The 25858-nt window shown below is 36.9% G+C and overlaps 1 protein-coding gene across 2 annotated transcripts in view; it reads left to right on the top strand.

The window, feature by feature from the left end:
• astn2 (astrotactin 2) overlaps positions 1-24430 on the top strand; it is a 325617-nt gene extending 301187 nt beyond the window's left edge. For both annotated transcript variants that reach the window (XM_023961099.2, XM_078956323.1), the window contains 4 exons: positions 3419-3560; positions 18459-18559; positions 19279-19462; positions 23623-24430. In XM_023961099.2, the coding sequence (XP_023816867.1) occupies positions 3419-3560; positions 18459-18559; positions 19279-19462; positions 23623-23860 (665 nt within the window). In that variant the 3' untranslated portion in view covers positions 23861-24430. The remainder of the gene's footprint in view (positions 1-3418; positions 3561-18458; positions 18560-19278; positions 19463-23622) is intronic.
• The last annotated feature ends 1428 nt before the right edge of the window (positions 24431-25858 follow it).

The raw sequence follows: 25858 nt of genomic DNA, 5'->3' as shown, positions 1-25858 counted from the left end.
CCCAGTGTTTTGTTGTGTGTGAAGGTCTTGCGGAGGGGTATTCCTTGTTTTTATGGGAAGTCTGGGTCAAAAACTATTGCTTCAGTGGGCCGTCTCTGCTCTTTGAGACGTTGTATATGACATCTGTCTGCACAAATAAACAAAGCCGGACTTGTTTCCAGCTACACCATAGTTACAAGCCATGGGTGGATTTGAATCAGAACACTTTTTTTTATTTTCACTTTAGATTTATCTGTCAACTGAACTCGTCACAGCCCGATGATTTTGTGTTATTTGTCCCCTTTTCTGCTTTCTATAAAAGGTCACCTGGCATTTACCATAAGGTTTTAATCTGCATGTTAGCTGCAGCACACAAAATGGCTTTTACCGTAATAGAATTTCAAGGGCCTTAATTTTTGCCAGCTGTGAGTTGTTTTGCCTTTGGTATCGACAGAAATGCTGATTGACCACAGGCCTACCCCTGTAGAACCCCTCAATAGGGTAGAACTATAAATGCTGCTTCTGGGTGGGTTTAAATACCTTATTCCACTGTTAATGAATTAGGTTTTGATTATCATTACCTAATTCCTGTATGCAAGTGTTTATAAGCTACCAAAGCAGGGGCAGTCAAATTTGATAGCCCTCAGTGGTAGTGATTGACCAGCCACAAACACAGCCATACGTGTGGGCCAGTGTGTGTGCCAGTGGCTTGTAAAAAACACCTCAAGCTATTTTGCGTGTGTGAGCACATTCAACTCATCAGACTGTACTTTCAGGAGCAGAAAAAATGTTCTGATTCCGAGGGAAATTCAGCTTTGCACAAACTGTTGGAATATGTGCTGAGAGGGTGAATTTATAGTCTTGTCGGAGAATTTATTGATCTTCCTGAAAGAAGATAAAAACTGTTAGTAAGTGGTTAGGTATCTTGTCTTGTTTATAGCTTGTTTTATGAATTATTTGCATTCTGAAGGAACAAAAAAGCTAAATAGGAAGTTTAAAATACATTACTATAAATTTCAGCTATTACACTGTGATAAAATACTTGCAGAATGCTTCCTTCTCAACTAGATACACGAAAAAATCTTGAACATATACAACATAACTTTTTTTTTTTTTTAATTGGAATAAATATTTAAATTGCAAATGCAATGAATTGTCTTTCGAAATATCTGATGCAAAAAAGGCCTGTCTTACAGTCTGAATTACTTACACTTACTCCGGTATTTGAAACCACAGGATTCTCAGTTTGTTTTATTTATAGAATATAAAAAGTCATGTGAACTTTACAGGCCATCGAAGCGAGCTTGAAGATCTAGGCTCACTTGCAAATAAACCCTGGTACATTTCCCTTCAGTGTGAAAGCACATAGACTTGACAATTGCCAAAGAGCAGAGACAAATCAAAGCATTGTTTTTTTATTGTCTTTTCTTTGTGTTATTCTGCCTTTTTTGCAACTGTCAGATCAATTTGAGATCATACATTCAAGTTCATAAATAAACATTTTTTATGTTTTTTTATTTGTGTATATCATTCTTAAAAACTAGCAGAATTGTAGCTGATTGCGAAGCACCTTGGTGCCTTCCTTTTGTTATGTTATCTGGCATCCAAGAGGACTGAGAGAATGTTCTGCAGCAATAATGGATGACTGACTAACACCTTGTTCCCTGGAAGAGGTGTTGAAAAGTCTTGTCCATTTGATTTCTACTGTTAGGCTTGAATAATTCATTTTCTTGGGGCAATGATGGTGGAACGCAAAGAAAGATTTTAAGGGTCTTTCAAAGTCCACCAAAATGTTTTCCTGCAAGAAAGTAAACGCCATAAACCCAGAAGCTCGGATGACTTTTATCTGACTTAAGTTGCCGAAGTGGTCCAGAATTTCCGGCCTGCAACAGATATTTAAGTGGAAATTAGATCTATACAGATGTTCTGCTGTAGGACTGTATGTGACCAGCTCATGCAACCAGCTGAATAGGGCCGTTCCTCTGAACTGAACTCAATGATAAGTTATAACTTTAGGGGACTCTTACTCTTCAGCCTGGTATGGTATTTTCTGGAATGGCTGAGAAACATGTCTCATTACAGTTTAACCTCGGTTCATAAGGAACAGTGAGGTTTTTGTTCTGGCTGTAAAACATTAGATTGGCTCTTTGGCCTTTTTAGGGTCCTTGAGGAGTCACACAAGTTTTTTTGTTTTTTTTTTACAACCAGTCAAGACCATTTTTAAACTGGTTCATCCTGAAGGCAGTAGGTTGGATTTTTTTCTGGTAGGTGTTGGGTTCCACCAGGGTTGCCTTCTGTAAGAGATTGTGTTTATATGTAAAGGTGCAGAATTCATTATTTGCAGTCATTGTACTAAATAAATGTGGATTTTGTGGAGTTTTTCTTTTTTTTGTCAGCATATGACCTCCACCTCCCACTGAAGTTTATCCAAAATGGACTTTTGCAAAACTCAGAATTGATTAACCCTGTGTATGCATTAGCTGTCCAGAACATTTTCATAGAATTAGAAGAGTTAAAAGAGCTGTCCAGAGATAGATGGGAGTCTAGTCTTTTTGAGCAGGTTCCTGTCTATTCAGCTCAATTGAAGTTGGTGGGTGGATGAATGGATGGAAGGCACTGTTGTGCACAACCTTTATGGATTATAATCTTATATATTTATAAGAAAGCTCAAAAAGGAAATTTAACTTGAGAAAAAGTTCCCCTGCAACAGTGCTGGAATGTCTCTGTTATATACAAAGCTACTTTTGTGTAAAGGTCAAATCTTTCATTCATGCAGTTCATTTTCCTCCTTTCGACAACCTTTTCTTACCATCCCCTTGTGCCCCACCAGCCAGACGTACTCTCTGTGTTTATAAGTTGGCCCATGTATCATTAGCCAGAACTAAGCCTCTCTTTACCTTGTGAAGAAAGACTTGGATCTCTGACCATTTGAGCTATTTTAAACTATTTTGACAGGTTACTATTTTTTCCATAACCCCCATGAGCACTGGAAACTGACATTGTGCGTGCCTGTGTCTGAATGAATGTCTGTGCGTCGATCGGCTTTCCCGTAAGCTGACATGAAAAATATTTCACAGCTTGTGAAGCACTGTTTTGTGAGACACTAGGGCAGTTAGTGAGATGTCATTGTAATAGAACTATGTATGTTTACATAAAAAGTTCCATTAGATATTATATAGGGTTTGCTTCCAGTAAAGAAGAAAATCTTTCTTTTATATAGTTTCTGAGTTGTTGCTGGTAAAAACAGCTCCCACAGGGCAAGGCAGTGGGACAACTTACAAAACCAGTCAATGAAGGATAGAAATATAACAAAATATGATACAGAAATTATCCAGTTTCTAGTTTTTTGTTGTGCACAATTTTCTCTAACCTGATTATTCTTGTATGGTTACCCAAAATTATGCAAATCATTAAAGTTTTTTTGTCGTCATTGTATCAGGTGAGATTCTGAGCTTGAAGGACGACCTGTTCTCTGGTCTGGGTTCACCATGTGTGGTTGCTGGAAGGCGGAGTGGAGACCACGCCCATTCTTTGCTGTACTCTGTGGTTTTTAAGTGCCTGGAACCTGACAGCCTCTACAGGTAAGCTTGGACGTTTCATACTTAACCACAAATGCACATACCTCTAAGAGAGAGAAAAATACGACAATTGTTGTTATTCTCATTGTACCTGGTAAAATGAAAAAATGCAAAAAGCAAACAGGTCCGTGTCAAATGGTTACTTTTTTTCTCTGATGTTAATGTTCTGCCTTGGGCTGTTTAGCCCTTGTGCAATCCTATGGGGTCCAGATGACCCGATCCTTACATTGACGTGTTATCCCTAGCATGACACAGGTGGAAAAAGGTGAAGAGGATTGCATGTAATCCATGGGCACCAGTGAAGATCACATATAATTGACAAAAAAAGATTTAGCGCATTGGCTTGAGGTGTAGATGACCCAACTCCCAATGTTAAAGTGCCTAGGATAGCACAAGGTTACATGTTTTTATGTAAATATACTAACTGAGGTTATTAGGGGGAGATTTTTTTTTAAATCACCAGATTCACGCAGGCCAAATTTTGAGTAATTCCCCTTTACTAAAACAAAATCTCCCTTCTCCATCTATGGACTCTACATATTTCTACACAGTAGACAAAAACAAGAGATAACCTACACATAGAGTCCTTAGAGGTCAACCAATCAAAAAAGACTGTGGATCGGCGGGGTATAATCTGAAACAGCCTGAAACCGACAGCGGAAATATAATTATATATAACATTTATTTTTGATTTTATTTTGACTGAATAATGCTGGTGTTAAGAGAGATTGTACTTAGTTCATCCTCTGAACAGGAAATGTCCTGGATAACAATATAGGACTTCTTTCAGTCAGAGTGGTTTGGGAATCGACCATTCAGAATAAGAATGGGCTGGGATCTACAGTTGGTCACCTAAAATCTTGTAGATTTTATTTTGACTGAATAATGCTGGTGTTAAGAGAGATTGTACTTAGTTCATCCTCTGAACAGGAAATGTCCTGGATAACAATATAGGACTTCTTTCAGTCAGAGTGGTTTGGGAATCGACCATTCAGAATAAGAAAATGGCTGGGATCTACAGTTGGTCACCTAAAATCTTGTAGCAAAGTTGCAAGATCAGCAATAACTGAAGAGACAGACAGTGTCCAGATGTTGTTTGGGCTTTTTTCGGACAACATCCTGGTCTCTTTGCTTTGTCTCGGGTGTTGTTCTCCAGTGTCTTGCTTGCATAGGTGGCCTTGATTTGTTTTGGGAACCACTGCAATGATATTTCTTAAGAAGTCACATACATTCATGGTTTCCTTTTTCCACACATGGCCTGTTTTTGTCTTAGATTGATAGATGACATTCCAAGTTTAAACTTAGTTATGCCAAAGGACACTGCAGTTGCTCCAATTTCTTATTGAATTAGAGCAATTACTAGAAAAAGAGTCAATCCTACAATATATAGCCTTAACAACAAACTTTAAACTATTTTGAGCTGCATGAGCATTCACTAAATTCTTTTTTTATGTAAGATAGATCTGGCAAGGGTATACAGTTGCTGCATAATGTACAGTTACAACAGTGCCCTCATTTTTACTGTTTGTATTTGTGCTTAACAAAAAGATGATAGATGGACAGCTGTGTTCACAAATATGTATACACTAATTACAAAAATAATACAAATGTGACGGTACAATGAAATTTCAAGTTCTTTGTAATGTTAGGGCACCTCCAGCTATTGAAGTTCTGATAAAAACGGTTTTCAAATATGAAGCACTAACTGATCAGTTTGCTGAAAAACTGCCAAGAACACTAATATCAGAAGGTGAACAGCTGGGTTGTTAATCTGTGGAAACCAGCCTGCTACTTGTGAAAACCTTCGGCGGGAACCTAAATATCCACCTTTTGGAGCACTGCTGTCTGTGTTTAGGCATTCTTCGCAGTGTTGTTTTTCTTTGATAAGAGCAGAGCTTACGTTGGAGTTACGTCGAAAGAGACATCTGACATCTGCTAACTGCGCTTGTTTTAATCAAGCGTCTGATAAGACTTCAACTGGTGTTTCTTTTAGGTTTAATCACCACAGCAGTTCACCATGGCTGCAATTTTCTCTGGCAACAGAAAATGCTCTAAAAAGTTTCAGCTTAACTTCAGCAGCTGAAATTTGATACGATGGGTTGAGGTTTCAAATAAATATATTGCAGATTTATCATTGCAGTTTTCTGTACCCAGTACCAAAAAAGATGGATTCAAAAGTGATCATTACTGTATCTATGGTATGGAAGCCAGCTTGAAATCCATTTTGCATAAGAATAGCCAATCAACTGAAAATGCTGCAGAAACACTTTCTATTTGGGCATCTTGGCCATATGAAGTTTATCTACTCAAGTATCACAGGCGATGAAAATTGATTTTAAAAGATTAAACGTGACATGGATGTTAATCCAGACGAGCCGGTCTGAGACCTTCAGACTATTGAAGGGTTCACACACAACAGTTTAGAAAGTGGTCCAAAAAACAGTGATTGTTGTGTGGACTGAAATGTCAGATGTCAAGTCAAGGGAGAATAAATAGATGCTGGAAAGGCAACCATTTGAAGAAAAAAAAAAGGCAGGAAATGGTTTCTTTCTGCACAACACGTGAACCATGAAGCTTTAGCAGCAGAACAACATACCCCATGCTACAAGAAAAGTTTCAAAAAGTGGACTCATAACTCCAGATTTCAACTCATTGATTTTATATTAGAGTGTATATGAACTGAGTGACCTCCCCCCGCTTGCTTTGCAAATAGGTACCTGCTGGCTCCAAGAAGCCAAAATCCCATGTACTTAGAAAGAAACAGCTATTACTCAGTCATTATATTTGTCAGAATAACCATTCTTTCTCTACTACCTTTTTTTATAACATGTTCTTGCTAATCCTCATTTTTTTCAAGTGGTAAATTGGCCAATCAGATATCTAAATAAAAGTATGGTCCCATGTCGAACTTTTGACAGATTCTCCCGAGCCTGCTCTCGAGTGGTAAGGGTGTGGCCTTCCAAAAAGTTCACTCCTGATTGGCGAGAGTGGTTGCCATAGAATAATAATAATAAGCTTTATTTGTATAGCACCTTTCAAGATATAGAATCACAAAGTGCTTTACAGTAAACATAAAGGCAAGAAACACACTATATAATACACATATAGAAATAAGACAAAGTTAAGAGAACGCCATTTTAAAAAGATACGTTTTAAGCTGCTTTTTAAAAGAAAGTACTGCGTCCACAGATCTGAGGCTAAGGGGGAGGGAATTCCAGAGAGATGGAGCGACCGCTGTGAAGGCTCTGTCACCTTTTGTTTTCAACCGAGTTCTTGGAATAACCAGCGGACCCTGGTCACAAGATCTCAGGGACCTGTTGGGAGTGTAAGGCTGTAGGAGGTTTGTTAGGTAAACTGGTACTTGGCTCTTCAAAGCTCTGTATGTTAGTACCAGGATTTTAAAATGCACTCGGTAACGCAGTGGTTCCCAAACTTTCTGAATGTGAATTCTAAGAGGATTTTGTTAACATCCTAGCAGCAGCGTTCTGTACAACTTGAAGCCGTTCCAGACATTTTTCATTTAAACGTGTGAAAATGGAGTTACAATAGTCGAGGCGTGTTGAAATAAAAGCATGGATGAGCATCTCCATTTCTGAGCGTGACAGAATAGGACTCAGTTTAGCAATATTCTTCAAATGATAGAAACGAGAGCGAACAAGTGAGTTAATATGACAGTCAAGAGATAATACAGGATCTAAAATAACACCGAGGTTCCTCACAGAGGGTTCAATAAAAGATGCGAGTGGACCAAGGCTCTCGACTATCTGAGGCAGGCATTTGTCCGGCGCGCAGACGAGGACTTCGGTTTTAGATTCATTTAGTTGAAGAAAGTTGTCACTCATCCAGCTCCTGACAGAGTCCAGACACTTGAGTAGAGTCTGTCTTTTAAAAACATCCTGTGGTTTAAAAGACACATATAGCTGAATATCATCAGCGTAAAAGTGGTAAAAAAGATCCTTAAAAGAACTTAAAACATGCTGTAAGGGCAGCAGATATAAGTTAAACAAGAAGAAATGAGGACTCAAACCACTATTTAATGTCATTGTCTGCACCAAAACGGCAACGTCTATATTGCGAAAAAAGGCTACTGAATTGACCTAATTTCTTTGGAGGCAAGAATAAAACATTTTCTAAAGGTGACACCACACTCACTCTTTTTTTATTTATTCAGTCAATGTTTGAGCTGCAACAGTCAGATTGCACAGTCAGCATTTGTTAAAATCAACATAAGAAAGGAAATCTATTGTCTTTTAAATTTTAATTATTTAAAACGTACATTAATTTGGTCCAATGTTGTGGGGGATGTTATTTTGTCACACTCTGGATCCCTTGGTACCTACTGAGCATTGTTTAAATCCTAAAGTCTTCCTTAGCATATATAGCATATAACCAGCATATATGTTTGGAGGCCATTCTTCCTCAAAGCAGCCCTCCTCTCATAGAACGTTTTGCACTTTCATTCATATTTACTCCTCACAGCATGACATCTACTTTATTTGTAAAACTATATATAAACTGAAGCAGAATGTAAGTAGATTCAACATTCAAGGCCTGTTTTGCATACTTTATTTAGATTATCTTTCACGTTAAAGTGATTAAAAAAAGAATGATGTTGCCTTATTTGGGGTAAAATCTCTGTCAGGTTTGTAAGGTGTGTGTATGGAAGTTCACCTTTTGTTACTTTGTAATCTCTAATAAACATAAACTTTAGGTATTTCCGTTGATTAATATCAGTGCTTTACCAGTGTTGATGAAGAGCTACTGTATATAGTGTTCCCTAGCAATCTTGTCGTTCACCTTTCGTAATCTTGCTGTTTCACGGATTTTTTCCAGTGCAATTTTGCTTTTTTTTTTTTTTGCAGTGCACTGAATTCTGCATCCTGATTGGCTGGAAATCTTGTCAGTCAATCTCTCTCCTGCCACATCTCCTGTACATTCAATGCTCTAATTCTAGCCAAATCTTCGATCAAAGATTTGAGTAAAATTAAACTTATTTTTTCTATAAAGGTTTGAACTTTGAGAGTTTAAACAACAGAGAAAAGTGTAAATGTCTGAGGGGATTTAGAGCCTTAAAACATGTCATCTGTAATTCTACTTATTCTTAGAAAAGATGTTACTGCCTTAAAAATTCATTACAATGAGTTAAACAACATTTGATAGGTATTTAATTTTTGGAAAATGAGAGAAAAGCTATGAATGTACAAATTTTGTGTTACATTTTATAATTATTTTACAGTTTTCACTGTCCTGAGTTTTGTATCAGCTTGTCAGTTCCAGCTCCTCCTCATCTTTTAACTCCACCCTCTGCTGCTTTTTTTTGTTATTTCAGACCATTTAAGGAAGACTATCCAGACACCTCAGGTGTTCAGACAAAGACAAGTTTGTCTAAAATTCCTTCACGATCATCCGCATGTTTTTGCCAACTTGAATTCTTGATTCACCCTCAGCCCAGTTTGTTTTGTTTTGATTGGTTCGTGTCTGTTGGTGTGCCAGTAGCACCTGCCTGGATTTACACATCTCAAGGAACTATATGAAAACACAAAACAGCTGCTGCCCTGAAGTCTCAAGTCAGACGGAGGTCAAGTTTCACCAGAAAACTGCTGTCCTCACACTGACTCCCACTGATGCCTAAATATATGAACAGACATGTATTATTACTGTTCATATAAATACACTGTATTATTTCAGCCTAGCTTCAGATGGCAAGAACACCATCAGTAACCTACAAAAACACAAGAATAGGACATCCTATTTATTCCAAAAACTTGATTTGAGGTCAAAGTGCTGGCTACAAGATTTTACTAGTCAGACGAAGAAGTAAAAAGGGTTGCTCAAAAAGAAAGTCTAAATAGAAAACAGTTTACAGAAGAAAATATTGTATAAGTAAGCACTCTTTCTGTTTTAATGTTTATAATAGGATACTATTAATACCCAGGCCAGTGTTGAAGACTCACTCTGATTATCTTTTGATCTATTTTTACTTTGTTCAAATAAAAACAAAAGTGATCTCAAGGTATTTGCTTCTAGTTAAGTTCATTCATTCTTCTTATTTTGTCAAAAGTCTTACTCCAATCATCTTTTGATCTGGGATCGTACCCAGTGGTTTTTTAGTTATAATTTAGCCGTTTTTAGCCCGTTTTTCTTGGACATAGTTTCTGCAGAGCGGCAGGAGTTCTTTGGAAATTTACCTCTGAGTTGTGGGCAGGACTGTCGGGACAGAGCAAGCCTGACTTCCCATCATCCTTCTCTTCACATACTCTCTCACTAGCTTACAGCCCCTCACACTCCCAACCTAACACTACTGATTCAGCGTAAATGGTGAGCAATATTGAAGTTCCCCTGCCATAAACAGTTTTGAGGTAAATGCCAGCTCAGATGTCTACAAGTGAATGCATTATAGCTAGACGGAGCACAAAGCTACAAGCTTTTTCAATCAATGTTTTGTTGCTTGCTTGAGATTCACAGCAGTTTGAGTAAAAGAATACTCAGTATTTTAACCATCCCTCATCATGGGAAAAATACCAAAAACACAATTTGCATCAGAATGGGTCTTTAAACTGAATGGTGAAAAGCTCAAACCAGTCCCCATTTTGCACATCCCTGAGAATTTGTTACCCTGAAATTTCCCCCTGAGTTTTCTGATGAGAGAGATTCCTCTGTTCATGTACTGATTACCAAAAGCAGATGAAGCGTCACTGTGTATACCTTTGCTTTAAAAATCAAACCTAGAAAGGTTTGTTCAAAAAGAAAACAATAGGCTATCCAAAAATGTTTTTAATTTTGATTTCCTATTTTACCTTTTTTTCTAAATCTTGTCCAGAGCAGTATTGGGGTGACATAAAATGTATCACTCTTCATGTAACCCTTGTGCTATCTTAGATGACCCCACCCTTGCATTGACATGTTCCCCCCACCATGACAAAGGTGGATAAAGGTGGAAAGATTTCATGTAATCCATGGACACCAGTGAAGATCACAAATCATTGAAGAAAAAAGCTTCAGAGCACTGTCTAGTGGGTCTAGATGACCCAACTCCCAATGTCAAAGTGCCTAGGATAGCACAAGGGTTAACCCTTGTGCTATCATCATGAATGATGAAGGGATGCCTTAAATTTCCTTTTTTGTTGTCAAATTAAAAACAAACAGCTTTGACAGTTTTTGGCTATTTGATTTTGAGAAAAAGTACCGTCACAAAATAAATAAATGATAGGAACAGGTCAAAATATGTACATAACTCTCTTATAGTAATCTGCTTTCTGGGACCCTTTTTCATTTTTGACAGAAGAAAAATGAAAGAATTAATTATCTTTGTACATCTAAATTTCATTGTCTAATGCTCATTTTCTGTGAAGAACAAACACATTTTCAATGACTAAACTGTATGCCACCTTACACATTTATATTACTTAGGGTGTTGGGGCTGAATTTGTGAATGGGTTTTTGTCCACTAAATCCAATTTATTATAACCTATTCTCTCTCTTTTTTACATTTCAGTAAAAAAGAAATAGTGTCACATTAGTTTAAAATGGGATCTAAAAATGGGATTTAGTTGTTTTAAAACCCCGATATTCTGCGGGTTCACCAGACCCACAAGCACTGACCGTGTAACAAAAGTCTTAACGCCACACAAGGCGTAACCCTTGTGCTATCCTAGGCACTTTGACATTGGGAATTGGGTCATCTAGACCCACTAGACAGTGCACTGAACCTTTTCTCTTCAATGATTTGTGAACCTCACTGGTGTCCATGGATTACATGAAATCTTTCCACCTTTATCCACCTTTGTCATGGTAGGGAGAACATGTCAATGTAAGGGTGGGGTCATCTAAGATAGCACAAGGGTTAAGTACATAAATTAAAGTAAAAACAGCATTTTACAGCCTGTCCCTGTTGACGACCTGTTAGCAATTAAAATTGTAATCTGATATGAAACTTCAAACCAGCTAGCAGAATAAAAAAGGGAGTAAAAAACAAACTGATTTAATTAGATTTTTACTGGCATCTTAATTTGGAAAACAGTAACAGCGTGCAATATTTTCTTTCTTTTACTACAAGGAGAGACTTTTTTTTTTCATTGAGAAGCTAAGATGAGCGTGACAGTCTGCATGGATTTGTTTAGCTATGCATGCCACAAAACCTATGTGTAAGCTGTTGATCAGTTCGTTTTTATTTGGAAATATAAACACAAAAGAGTCCCACAGAAGCATGTGTTTACAGAAGTATTTGTGGTCCTGCTTTCACATCGGGTCAACAGGACCACAAATACTTTAGAGCAAGCAGACTTTTGAGTGGTTCATTTGAGTCGATATTTCAGAAGAATGATTTATTTCTGTAAATGTTGTTTAAGTCAAAGTGAATGAATTTTTGGAATTTTGGATTGTCTGGAAAATGTGAATCTATCTGTGTGATACTTACAAGCGAAGGTATTTAAAGCTCAGGATTTGTTTTCCAATTCAAAGCAAATCCGATTTATTTTGAGCTATGATGACAGTGCAGTGCCACTTATATCTGAGGATTTCAAAGTCATGAGACACTGAGCTGACACAGATTCTTCAGCCAATGACAAACAATTATGTGGCTTTAAATGATTTATGGAGTGGCTCAACAGATGTTGGTCCAAATTCTGATGTCATGGAAAATACATCCCCTACTGTCCAAAGTTCGCCAGCCGTGAAAAAATACAATCCTCTCTTAGCAGCACTTTCCATAATATGCTCTTTATCTTGTGCTGATTCTGAGCTTTTTCTCCTGTCATCTCTTATTCTGACGTCTTTCTTTTGTTTAAAACCAATTAAGGGAAATTAGTTGCCATTCATTAATTTCAGTGCTTTTAAAACTATGGACAAGCACCACCAGCCTCAGAAATAGAGATAGCTTTCACTGCCAAAAGACAGAATTGATAGATTTTTTTTAATTCTCGAGTTCTCAAATAAATTTTCTCTCTCATGCATCATTATTTTTTTTCAAATACTATTAATTCTTTTTTGTTTCCTTTCTAATTATTTTTTTTTATTTTTGACAAAAAACTTTCACCAAACTAGTGTCTTAAATGGACCATTTTATGAAAGAAAACTCAGAAATCCTAGTTCATTTATAGGTTTTGCATATTCTATGATCAATATTTCCAAGCCAAGTAATCAAAAAAGACAATAAACAATAGTCAGACAATGTGTTATCACACAAGGAAACATAGCTGGATTTGAAATATGAACGTCATTAAAAAAACAAACTCCCTAACTATAAAAGAACAATGCTTATCCAAAGAGATTTTGAACTCAATTTGTAGAGTTTCTTTTGTCCTAGATTATATATCATTAAGGATTTTTCTTCAAACCTCATCCCCTATTTTATTATTTTATTCCTTCTTACAATTCTCCAAATGACTTTGGAAGACTTTTAGCCATGGCTTTATTATTCAAATGAAAAGAGATGGTAATTAGTCATGAGGCAAACAGTGCATATTATATTTGATGGTCATTCTTTATATAATATCCCCCTACAATGCTTAAAGAAAGGTTTTCAACCATACACAAAAGTCTCAAAAGTTGCAATGTTGATTCTGAAAGAAAAAAAAAAGCAATCCTGTGGCCCCAAAAAAAAAAAAAAAAAAAAAAAAAAAAAACGTCCCATGAAAAACTTCAAGTGTTTTTATGAAGCTTTTGCTTTGTCATCTTCTTGTTCCTACCTCATTGTATCCATTTGTAAGTTATGGGGCCACATAATTTAAACAGTGTGACTGTGACATGCCATCATTGTTTTGCTGGGCAGAGGAGCCAGCAAGGCTTGTGCTTCTTTTTTGAGGTTCTTGGGGAATACCACATCTACCCTGCTGAATAACAAGACCAGACAAACTATGCAAGCAATGTCCAAACAGGTTATGTTACAACCAAAACAATCGTTTGATGGCGCTGAAACAAATTGCAAAAGACATCCAATGCAACAGGGTTAAGAAAGAAACAGCTATAGCACAAAGGATAATATCTTAATTTCTTTATTGTTTTTTATTTCCAAACCTTTTTGGAGCGCTGTAATGCAATACAAGTTTTGTGGGTTTTCTCACTTTGTTTCATGGGCCATTCAGTTGTTTTTACAGTGGTAACTTTGTGGTGAAACTGCTGAAAGTTGAAGATTTTTGCTCAACCAATGCAGATTTCTCAATATTGTATTAACTTTTTGAAAACTTCCTCTCCAGTGAGAAAACTATTGCATGTGAATCAAAACAAGGTTTTTTCAATCCCCCCCCTTTCAGCACAAACAACACCTAAATGCAAAAAGAAAATATATAAAACTGCAGCTCTCCAAGTTATTACATGCTTCTTACCAGATTCATTCTTTCTATAGAAAATTATAATTCATACAATAAAATGTATGTAATATTATAGAGCCCTAGTGTAACAACAACTGCAATGGATTCGTAACTGATTGATTTTGACCGTTCAATTAAATTAAATTACATTTTATTTATATAAACCCAATATTATAACACAGTTGTCTCAACGGAATTCCTTTTTGAACTCTCACTTCTAACGGATCCCCCTTTTCTTTACTTGTGCTTACTCTCTCCAATCTTCACAATTCACTCCTTTCCTTCTCGGCAAAGAATATACAGGATATAGGAGTTTATACAAATATACACCTTGTGTGTCTGAAGCTACATAACCCCGTATTGTAACAGTAAACCTCAAAATAATGTTCTTTTTACAGTCTAAAGTCTTTAAATATTAGACTTTTCACATCCAACTTCCATTTAATTATTTGTCATAAGAACGAATTAGTTAAAGACAAAACAGGTTTCTGGAAGAAACAGATTTGCATACTTAAGCTTTTAGGAGCGTAACGATTCATTTGAATTGATTCATATCATAATTTGTGGTTGATGATACGACTCATATTCAATATTGGTTCATTTTGAACAATCTGATTTGATACGATTCTCTGACCTAAAATGGATCCAGGCCAAAAGTTTTTCAGCCAAAAGTTCAACCAGTGTGACTGAGATAAATACCCTGGTACTGAACAGTGCAGAGAAAGATTCCCTTGTATTTTTTGCAAGATAATCAAGTGTAAATTAAATGTTTGTAAGTAAACAAGAATTAATAGCAAATGCATTCACATTTTACTTTTGATTTAATTAACAACTTGCCTCGGACAGATCAATCTGGTTGGATCGTAGGATTTTAAATTAATGAATCTATTCTGTTGATTAATCATTACATTCCTATAAGCTTTGTAATTTTTAAGTTGAGACAAAAAGTATCTGCATCACTGCCAATTGCCTCATCTCTAAGGTTAGAGGCTGGGAGCTTTAAGATCTCAGAACTACATTCCCAATTAAACAATATTAAAACTACCACTGGCATTTACTTCAGAGTTGTTCAAGTGGATGCTCAACAGCTGCTACCTGATGCCACAACAATTTCATCTAGTATACTGAGGATTTAAAACATTCTCAGACCATTCAATGTGCAAAATGGCCAAAATCAACAGACCTGCTACAGTTTAGGTTCAATAAAAATACAGTCCTGATAAATCTTTCTCCAAACTAGTTTATATAACAGACCGAGGTGAGGTGCAAACACAGTTGAAGCCCTTCACAATGACACATGGCTAAGCTGTGCCACACATGTTCTCAATACAATGCTGCACGCCATGATTGCCAAACCCTTTTTTGTGCCCGGATTGTGAGATGAAACAAAAACATTTTGTTAAAAAGATTCTCCTTGTTTGACTTAGTAATTTTTTGCATTTTCAATTTCCTAAAAGATTTAATAAAATGCGGACTAGATGGACGGGTTCTGCACAAATTTTAGCTTGGGCTTTATTTCAGCACAAAGGGCTATTCTAAGCATTCATTCTTTTGTATTTCATTTTGTTTTCTATGTGGCATTTATTTAGGTGTTTACAACTAAAGAAGATCTGTGAAGAGATAATGACTTAAACCAATGAGTGAATTTGCTTACTGTACATCGAATGGAAATGGAATTGTTACTCACCTTGGTTGTGGAACAAAGTAAAATACTATTGTAAATATGTCATAATCACAGATTAACCGACTTTTCTTCCGTCTATTGGGGTCAGATCTGAGAAGAATTTGCTGTTACAGGATCGAACCTCAAAAAATTAACCCCATGACCTTTACTGAAAGTTACCTGGATTCTCAGCCAGACACCAAGCCAAACTTGTATATCTGAAATGCAAACAACAGTAATGATTTCATGTCTGAAAGGGTCTTTAGTGTTGTGCCAAAAGGTGAGTCATGCCACAAAGAAAGCAAGCATCATCAAGACAGCACAAACAATGGTGTATTGATGGTATTGGCTCCACTGCTTGTTTCTCTTTTTCTCTCTCTTTTTTTTTTTTTTTAGATGCAGTATGACCACTTCCTTCTTGTTCATTTTTGTTATTTTCAGAACTAGACAGACTGATATTTTCAAAAGGACATGTAAAGGTCATTTTTTTCTTTTTTTTTTTGGTTTTTGTTTCTCACTGTGTGGTCCTACACTACCTGAGATGCTTTAGGTTTTGTCTGTGCGTCTCATTTGCTCCTTGAATGTCTTGTGGGATCTGAATTGATGGTCGTACATTCTAAACCCAAAACATTCCTATGTTTGGCATTTTCAAAAAGAGGAACTTTGTCCTTTTGGAGTTCTTGGAGTCAGACCAGATGCCACCTTGCTGCTTTTTCTCTTGACATTATGGTGCTGATGTTAATAATCTGAAATACAGGTAAATAACTGGGATAAATAACTGGGATATCTGACCACTTTTTCATTGTTTTTTTTTGTTTGTTTTTTTATAATTTGTCCATGTTATGTTAGCATTTTAAATGATCTGAGACACAGTGATTATTTAATTTCTAAATAAAATCACACCTACGATACAAATCCAATTACATTTTTAGGCAAATGCAGGCAGTTGAGGATGTGCAGACACTGTACATTATAATTAGAAAACTATATACAAACACACAGAATTTTTTTGGATCGTTTTATCATATTACTTTCATTCTTGTTGGCGTAACTGCATCACATTGTCCTGGCCAAGGGTGGGTGCTCAGTTTTGTTCTAATTGCCCTGGACACACCTGATCCAGATAATCAGCTGTAAGGTAATGATATCTGGAAAACATGCAGACATACTGGCCCTAAAGGTCCGGAATTGCCCACCCTGGGGAGGCTGAGGGTCAGCTCTGAAAAATATAATGTGACAGCAAAGGCATCTGAATCGATGTGAGCATTCTCTTCTAATTCTAAAGCGTTCTATTACAACATTCTGCTCTGAGCGTGGTTCAAGTAGCATATAATCAATAAATCCACCAAAAATGATCAGCTTACATTTCTCTTGAGTAACTGGTGTGGGTTTCACAACATTTAAGCGTCTCTGGAAAACTTGCATATGTGACTGCTGAGATATCTGTAAGGATTTTATAGTTTAACTGGCACACCAACTTTTTAGCCTTAGATTTTGAAGATTTGAATTTCTTTGTTTTACAGCTTTTGTACATTAACAGGAAATTTAAACATACTTTAGAAGAGTCCTACTTGATTCATGATTTGGATGTGCCAAATTATTTTTTGGAAAAATGCTACCCCTACTACCAAAAAAACAACAATGTCTTAAATGATCAAAGCATTAATTTCATTATTTTATAGATACATTAGTTTCTCTAATGTTTGCACTCACACAGACCTTCCTCTGATTAGCATCTTCTTGTTAGTAAATGTTACCCTTCCTCCCTTCTTTTCTGAAAAACTGGTAATAAGGTATGTGTGTTTCACTCGCATCAACTGGTTACTTCCTGTTTGGGGCATTAGCCTCAAACGGGAATATAGGATACCTATGTTTGTCAGTTGCTTTCTTTGAACTGTTAAGCTGCGAACACATTGGGCATTTCAGCCACTTTTAAAAATGCTCATTTTGCACGTTCTTGAACACGCATTTAGCACATCGTGTTCCCACTAGACAACCAGCGAGGAGATCATTTTTCTTTTTCTACTATTTACTAGCACATGTCCGCCATCTTCAGTTGGAAGAGGCTTGGTTTGAAATGTTGAAGCAATGCAAATCTTGCAAGTCTTGCTCTAGCCTTTTTTCTTTCCTAGCTCTATTCCAATATATAAAAGGACTTGGCGTAAATTAATTCCGGCTGGGCAAAAACCACAATTATCAATTTCTCCTTTATGATCAGTTTTCAAAGGGTTGGCCCTTCATTGAGTTAAAAGGAACACAATCCACACATCCATACTCAATACAAGTCCCTGATTGGTCAAAGTTTGACCTGGTTTAACTTTGCATTTAATGGCCATACGGTTTCTATTTAGAGCCTGAAATTTTTGTATAAACTTGTATTACTACACTTGTTTCCATTTAATTATGTGTTTGTTTGATCCAATATCTAGTGAGATGATGAGTGAATTTCTCTATTTGAGACACAGAAATTGTAATTTAGTTCAATTGAATGTGAGAGTTTTGAACGCGGAAGCCCAAAATGACTGTTTATGAACATTTTCATAGACTTTTCATTGAAAGTGGCTTCTTGAACATGTATTGCAGAGGTTGATGTGATCGTAGTATCAGTGTATATTTTTGTAGTTTAAAGAAACACATTGCAATTTTATTTTTTATGCATTGGGTTATGGTTGTATGTTGTTTCGATATATTTAACGTTATCCATTTAGATTATTATTTTAACAATGATTCCTTTTGAACATTTAAGCTTATAGTTATGATAGATTAAACACTGAAGAAGTCACTAGAAGTAGTTTGAATTGCTAAAGTGCTGGTCATGAAATACAGATTGTTTTAATGCTTTGTCCTGTCTGATTCAGTCTTTCACATGTGTTAACAATAGATTGTTATTTCCGCTGTTAATTAGTCATCTTTGCTGTGAATCATTTTCAGATTTACTCTCTATGCAGTGGACAACAGAGGCAGCCACTCTGAGTCAAGCTTTGTCTCAGTGCGCACATCGTGTCCGTTGGTGGATGACACTCGTGCAGAAGGTATTCCGCACTTTACAGTTTTATGCCACACAGGTCCAAACCCATACCTAAGTTTCTGCTTTTATTGCACAGTCTTGATTCAAAACAGACCTTAGTGTATCAAATTTATCTGCTAACTGTAAGGGGGGAAAATTCTAGAGGAAACTTTAAAAAAAGAGCTCAGGATTCACATATGGTTCGTTTTTATGCTGTACACAGTGAACACAAGCATATAGTGGTCCATAAACCTAAAGTATTGTTGAAGGAAAGAGCCCCTCTCACTTTGTGACATCTTTGAAAAGTAGCATAAATACACGTGCACAAAAAAGATTTATCAGGACAACAAATCTGAAAAGCTGGAGAAGCACTTTTTGTTTTTCTTTTTGGAGGGGTTGGATTTTTACACGTTTAATTTTATTTATTTTTTTATTGCTGGAATTCTTAAAACCAGGCTACCATGGACAAACTGCAGTCATGTAACACTAATGCTAACTGTTTTCTTGGATAAGAGATGTGATACAAATACAAGACTTAAAGAATTGTAAAAATTTGTAACAGTATTTTTAAATAGTTTTCAAGGTGTTTTTTTTCTCTTTCTTTTCGAGGCCCGTCCCCTTGTGCACGTGTTTTCATCCTATGCTATACATTTTAAATGCAATGGATCAAGAGGGTTGTTCTTGTAGATAGAATTGGTATTTACCTTAACTGCTTGCTGTGCTGTCTGTTTTTCTTCTTTGCAGAACTGGCAGATAGGGTGTACAACCTGTATAACGGCTATACCAGTGGCAAGGAGCAGCAGATGGCCTACAATATGTTGATGGAGATTTCACCTCCACTTTTATACAGAGTGCAGCATCACTACAATTCCCACTATGAGAAGTTTGGAGACTTTGTGTGGCGAAGTGAGGATGAGCTTGGGCCCAGGTAAGAACTTAGTTTTAAACTGCAGGACTAGAAAGTGCCTCTATTGGAGAAAGGTTTTGGTGGGTAGCTCTGTTTTTATTTTTGAGTTTGCTGCTATGGAGTGTTCTGATCATTATGTTTGATGACGTTCTGTTGTTTAGGACCAGTTACAATCACCCTGAAGTTTCTTACATAACAGCAGCCAAAGCAGACTAAGCTAGCAGTGCCAGACTCAGATCACTCAGCCATTTCTCTTGGCATCATGTTCCCTCCTCAGCACCGCCACTTTTGAGCAGTATCCCTATTGCACAACACACACTTTTCTAAAAGACCTTCCACTGGAAAGGAAGTGAGCGAGGTCACTATTAAAAATTCTGGGGTTACATCACCACGGCAATGCCAAAACAGCGTTTGACAGCCAAGCCAAACAGTAAACGTGATACTAAGCTACAGCGAGCTTTACTTCCAGCTCCATTTCCTCTCCCTTCTCATAAAAAAAAAGAAAAAAACATGTTTAAAGGCAGCAATTCTATACCACCCTGACATTCGCTCACCTGTGACCCCCGTTTGCAGGGACACCCCGTTAGTAGTCTGAACGGACTGTCAGACATCACAGCACCCGTAGAACAAGAGGAGGCTGACAGACTAAGAAAACTGTGAAGAAGGAAGTATAAACAATGATTTGAGAAAAATTTTTAAAACAAAAACATTCGTGCATGTGAGTCTTAGAAGGCAGTTGCTCCGGGACTGATGATAGCAACACAAGGTCTTGAGTTACAGCCCAGTGTTTTGTTTTGTCCACCCCCACTGCCTGGAAGCTATAGCTTTGAAGCTATAAATAATATAATAATAGAGGAATAATTTAGGTCTTTTAGATGGTTATCCTTCTTTCTGATTGGTGAAGGGGGGTAGGAGGCACAGGTTGGCTATCTCAACTTTGGAGTTGGTATGTTTGTGCAAGTGTGTTTGCGTGTGGGCAACTTCAAGAGGGTGAGAACATGTGTGTGCAGTGGGCAGTGGGGGGGGGGCTTTGGCTTTTGGATGAGCGAGTGTGGATTATTTACTGCCTGAAGTTGGCAGGGTTGCACTTCTTTGTGGTAATTTACAAGCAAGCTCTATTGGTGGTGCCTTTTAAAAGGTAGCCGGATGGCCAGGAGGAACGTCAGCGCAGTCAGCACTCCTCCAGGAGCCGACAATCCCAGGAGATTCCCACATGTCCACCATAGTTGTTTACTCAAACACACGTGCCTTCTTCGTGATTTGGGAACGCTTCTTCTTTTTTTTTTTTTTATTGTCCGGAGCTCTTTTCCTACATCTGTGAATCAGTCCCCCCTGAGTTGTTTTTAGCTCTGGATTGAGTTAATGTAAAGCTCCATTTGTGCTGTAATTAGTTACTTAAGATGTTGTTACAAAGAATATGTGTAAATCTCACTTGATGCAGTTGCTTCCCGAGGGGAAGCAGTTAAAAGGAAACAGTCCTGAAATGTGTTCTTTATTTTAGTAGCTTCTGTGTCATCAGTTATTTGAAATGGGTTTAATCTGTTCTTAGTTCATGCGGTTCCAAGCTTGCCCTGATAATGTGTTTGGCATTCTGTTGTTTCAGACATAAGAATTTAAGGGAAATGAGAAAAATGCCCTCCCACCCCCCACCCCCGCCACCTATGGCTGGCAATAAGTAAAAAGGATGCCTGTACTCCTTGCCTAACTAAAGGCAGATGTTGATGCTAAGCAGACACAACTTTTCAACGTAAATTGAATTTAGTTCTTTTCTTTGTGGATTTTTTGCCAGATTTATTTGAGATTTCCAACTTTTTAAAAAAAAAAACAAGAATGTGTTTTAGTGCATTTTTGTTTTAAAGACACTCCGGTGAAAACTGTGTTCTTGGTGTTTTTAACATGTTCTCGTGCCATTTTCTGATGGTGAAGGAGATGTATAAATAAAATGAAGCTCAAAATTGCATTTCTGAGTGTTTATCTATTCAAATCATTGTAAATCAGGAGCAGACAAAAGAAAAATCACTGTGAAAAAGTAGCGTATTTGTGATGTGGAAAATACACCGGTCAGGCTACAAACTCCCTGCTATAGCTTTTAGTAACGAGGAGGGGAAGGTGAGTAAACATCTCTGCAGAAACTATGTCCTAGAAATTGAAATCGGTTTTTGATTTTAGCTTAAAACAGGATAACTACAACTAAAAGACTGGGAACGCTTTTACAATAGATCAAAAGATGATCGGAGTGGGACTTTTGTGTTTAATACCTGTAGCAGCTAAAAATAAGCATGTTGTGAAACAATACCACCAAAGAGATATGAAAAATATAGCTAACATCTGATAAATTATCTCTTTAAGGGCACATTTAGACCAGGACACTTACAAACTGAGTTCCACTGGGTGACAACTTCTCAAAACTGTCACCTTTGTATTTAATTCCCATTTTCTTCTAGACTTTACTTATTTTTCAGCATTACCTTTTTGCATGGAAACATCGTAGAGTTGATACAAGCTCCTGCCTACAACAAGCAAAAACAAAACTCAAAAGAAATCCAGCAACTCTTTTAGTTGCTTTATTAGTTCTTACACACTATTTACAAAAAATGTTATTGTATGTTTTTTTTCCCTTGAGGTTTTTAGAATTCGGCATATCGTTCACCTTTTGGCATTTCTAATGTCATACCAAATTGTAGAACCACTCTTTTTTTTTTTAGTCAAAGCCTCATAATATATAAAAAATGTTTTGTTGTTGTCTAGATGATACTACATCTTTCCACACTGCTAAATCAGGCTCCTTAAAATAAGTAAACAATTCTTACCATATTAACAGATTTTCTTTAAATAAGCAAAAAATAAAAATAAAAGATCCACCGAGGGGGTAAGAAAAATGGTCTTAACAAGAATTGTGTCTGATGGTCAAATCGCACCCCAATGCTTAAATCGTGCTGCTGCCAGGCTGCCACACCTGACACTCGAATTGTGCCGCAGGACCTTAGATCGTGTCTGTACATTGACTTAACATTGAAACTCAATTGAAACTCAACAGAATCTTGTCCAGTGTGAGCACCGCATACATATTCAGTTTTTGCAGTTGATGTCTGAAATCTGACAGAGAAGGACCTAGCATCAAAGCTGTGCTTAGCAACCATTTGGTGGTTCATCCCCCTTAATTCAACATGGTATAGCTGGAAAACATTGGATACCAAGTTTCAGAGTCTTTGGTATGAACTGAGACATATACACCAACAATCTCTGATGTCACCAGTTGGATTTTGCCTGAGGTGGGACACATTGATCAGTATAATTCACCCAACTTAATGATGGATGAAGCAAAGTTTGAAGCTTTGGTCAACCTAAAAATAATTAATCTTCATGTTGAGGCATGAGGTTATGGGTTGATTGTTGGATTCTCTAACTTGGGAGTCAGTATAGAATTGCTCCCTTCTACAACCTGCCTCCAGTGGTCTTTAAATGAACTGCAACATGGGGAAACTTTCGGATTTGTGTTAAATTTGGGAACTTTAGGTGGAGGATTGGTATGAACAGTGTCCTAGTCTGATGGCAGAGACTTCATTATTTGGTGCCTGCACCGTCTTTCATATATTTCCTTAGCAGCTTTTCAGAAGCACTTTGGTGCTGTTTGGTTCATGCCACAGCAAGTAAACTCTGGTCTGGATGAAAGTTAGGGCGGTGAAATGTGGATTTGTGACGGAATCCAGATGCATGTTGATAATAGTCAGATATAATAGCTCTGTATTTGCTTTTCTTTGTTGTTGTTTTTTTTTCCCTACTGTTTGGTGCCTGTTTTCAGCAGTACCGCCACCAAACGTGCAGCTTTTGTAACTGCGGGTGGTCAGCTGTCAAGAGTGAAAAATAAAGGCAGACAAAACTAAACAAAACTCTTTCTTTTTTGAGGGAATTCCCACCTAGGTAGTTGAACGTGCGGTCTTAATGGGCCAAAAGTGTTCATATATTTAGAAATTACTCTCTAAATACCGGTATATAAAATAAGTTCATCTTGCAGCTGGAATTAATTTGTAACTTAGCTGTGTATTTATGTTTTTTTTCTTCTCAGTTTTGACTTTTGGGCTGCATGAACATGAAATCTAATGAAAGTACTCAAATAAGGAGTTAAAAACCCTCAAATAAAAAGTTATTTAATATACTTTTTCATTTATCTTCCTCAACAGAAAAGCAAGTCTCATACTCCGCAGGGTCGAGAAGATCAGCCTCTACTGTCGCTCTCTCCTGAGCAGCACCTACATCCAGAGCCGCACGGACACCATGGCGTACGTCTACTGTCGAAGTGAAGAGGATCAACCTCCGAGCAACACGTGGCACGGCTCTTTACATGACGGTCACACCATGTGCATGGAAAAACTTATTTCTGTACAGCGCAACACATACAGTAACACCAAACTCCGATGAGGCAGGAGCTCAGAGACAAGCGGTGCGACTCCTTTGTTTTTTGCACGTCAAGGATGATGAACCTCTCCAGGAATGATCTGAAAGCAAGAGTCTCACATGACTTGTGCCAGGACAAATTTGAAAGATAAGATAACTTGATTTTACTGGACATTAAATTGGAGCTACCAAAAAAAAGAGAAAAAAAAAAACGGTTTTGTGCGGCCTGATTCAAAGACCAGAGCAACACAGAGAGGGGTACATTTCTCAACTGCTAAATGCCAGTGATTGCACATATCAAAAAGAAGGTGCGCTATGAACATGTAAAATATCATTTAGCCAAGAGAATATGAGTTGGCCTCAATACTTTGAATGTAATGTCGTAGTTCCTTTTTGGTGCTTTGCTTATTGAGACAAAGAAAGCGGGGAAAAAAGGAAATATCAGTGTTAGAACTTCTTTGCCTTTGCTACTTGTATAAAAAATGTTAAAAAAAATAAAGTTAGTTTTATTGACATTATGGGAGATTTATTGTTTAAAAGTGAAAATGGCAAAAGTTTGCTTAGTAGCAAGGTTGATAGAAGGAAACTTGACAACATGGGAAAAATATGTAAAAACAAGGCACTCAAATAATTAATATTTAAGCTTTTATTTCAGAACCAAAAAGAGAAAAAAAATGTTATTATCATTTTTATAGGTTTTACAATGCAGTGAGTACAACTGGAAGTATAAGGACCTAATAAATATCTTTTTCAAAGTCCAGGTGAAGCTGAACACAAACTCCTTTTCAATACATCAATAATTCTGCAGCACTGAAAATAAGTGCAAATTATGGATTTTTATATGCAAATAAAAAAAAGATGTCACCAGATGACAACTGATCCCTGTAATACACAGTACCAATGCAGAACATTCTATGAAAACATGATCTTTTTCCCATTAAAGTACCACTTACCATCAGTGCTAATACATTTGATCTACAGTGCCCCCCAAAATTATTCATACTTTTCGGGCAGCGTTGCAAATCCGAACTCCTGCTGCTTTGCTTTAAAACGTCTTGACTTTGAAAAATGATTTCATAGATTCTCATATTTATGTGTAAATAAAAGAAAAGCAGGATCGAATGGCAGAACTAAGGGGAAAAATCTTCAGGTGAGTGAAGCGGTCTAAAAAATCTCTAAACAATTCTGTGATAGATCCAATGGCATCCTCTAATTCTTTCAGTCAGATGATGATATCTTTGAAGCCATGAATATTGTTTTACGAAAGAAAAACAATGCCTTTTTTTTTCAATTTGTCATGTCATTAATTCTGTTATATTGTAAATTTGAATTGTATAAAAAGATATCTGTATTAATGTGTAATTTTGTTTTTTTCTGAAGAATGTGAAATATTAAAAACATCTGAAAAAAAGACTATTCTTTTTTTTACAGGTTATAATGGTATTTAAAGAAGATCATAAGTGATAGTAATAGAGTGCTTATAATTAATCATATTTTGTTTCCCAAAATAATGAAAATACATTTTTGTTGAAGATATCATTACGTCACTTCATCATTACAAATTACACAATGAGTTCAGGCTTAAGTGGATTCTTTGTCCTCTCTCATTGCATTAAATTTTTCATCCTGTTTTGAGATAAAAGCCTAGCTCCCGTTTCTTCTGTTCCTCCAATGTGATCAACCTTTTTAACGAGGCACAACTTTCCACTGAATGCGAAACCCAAAATGCACACAGGCGCTTGTTGGCATAAATTTTCATTAAAAGTGGTCGCTTGAATACGTGTTGCCGAGGGAGTTGTGGGCACTAATAGAAGGCCAATTTGTGCTGCTCTCAAAGCCTTTTACAACTTGCAGTTCATATTTACACACCTTAACCCTTGTGCTATCTTAGATGACCCCACCCTTACATTGACGTCTTCTCCCTACCATGACAAAGGTGGATAAAGGTGGAAAGATTTCATGTAATCCATGGACACCAGTGAGGTTCACAAATCTTTGAAGAAAAAAGGTTCAGCGCACTGT

Source organism: Oryzias latipes, chromosome 12, assembly GCF_053564925.1.
Source record: "Oryzias latipes strain Hd-rR chromosome 12, Olatipes_Hd-rR_3.1".
Classification (NCBI taxonomy): domain Eukaryota; kingdom Metazoa; phylum Chordata; class Actinopteri; order Beloniformes; family Adrianichthyidae; genus Oryzias; species Oryzias latipes.
This window is presented reverse-complemented; position numbering and strand designations above follow the sequence as displayed.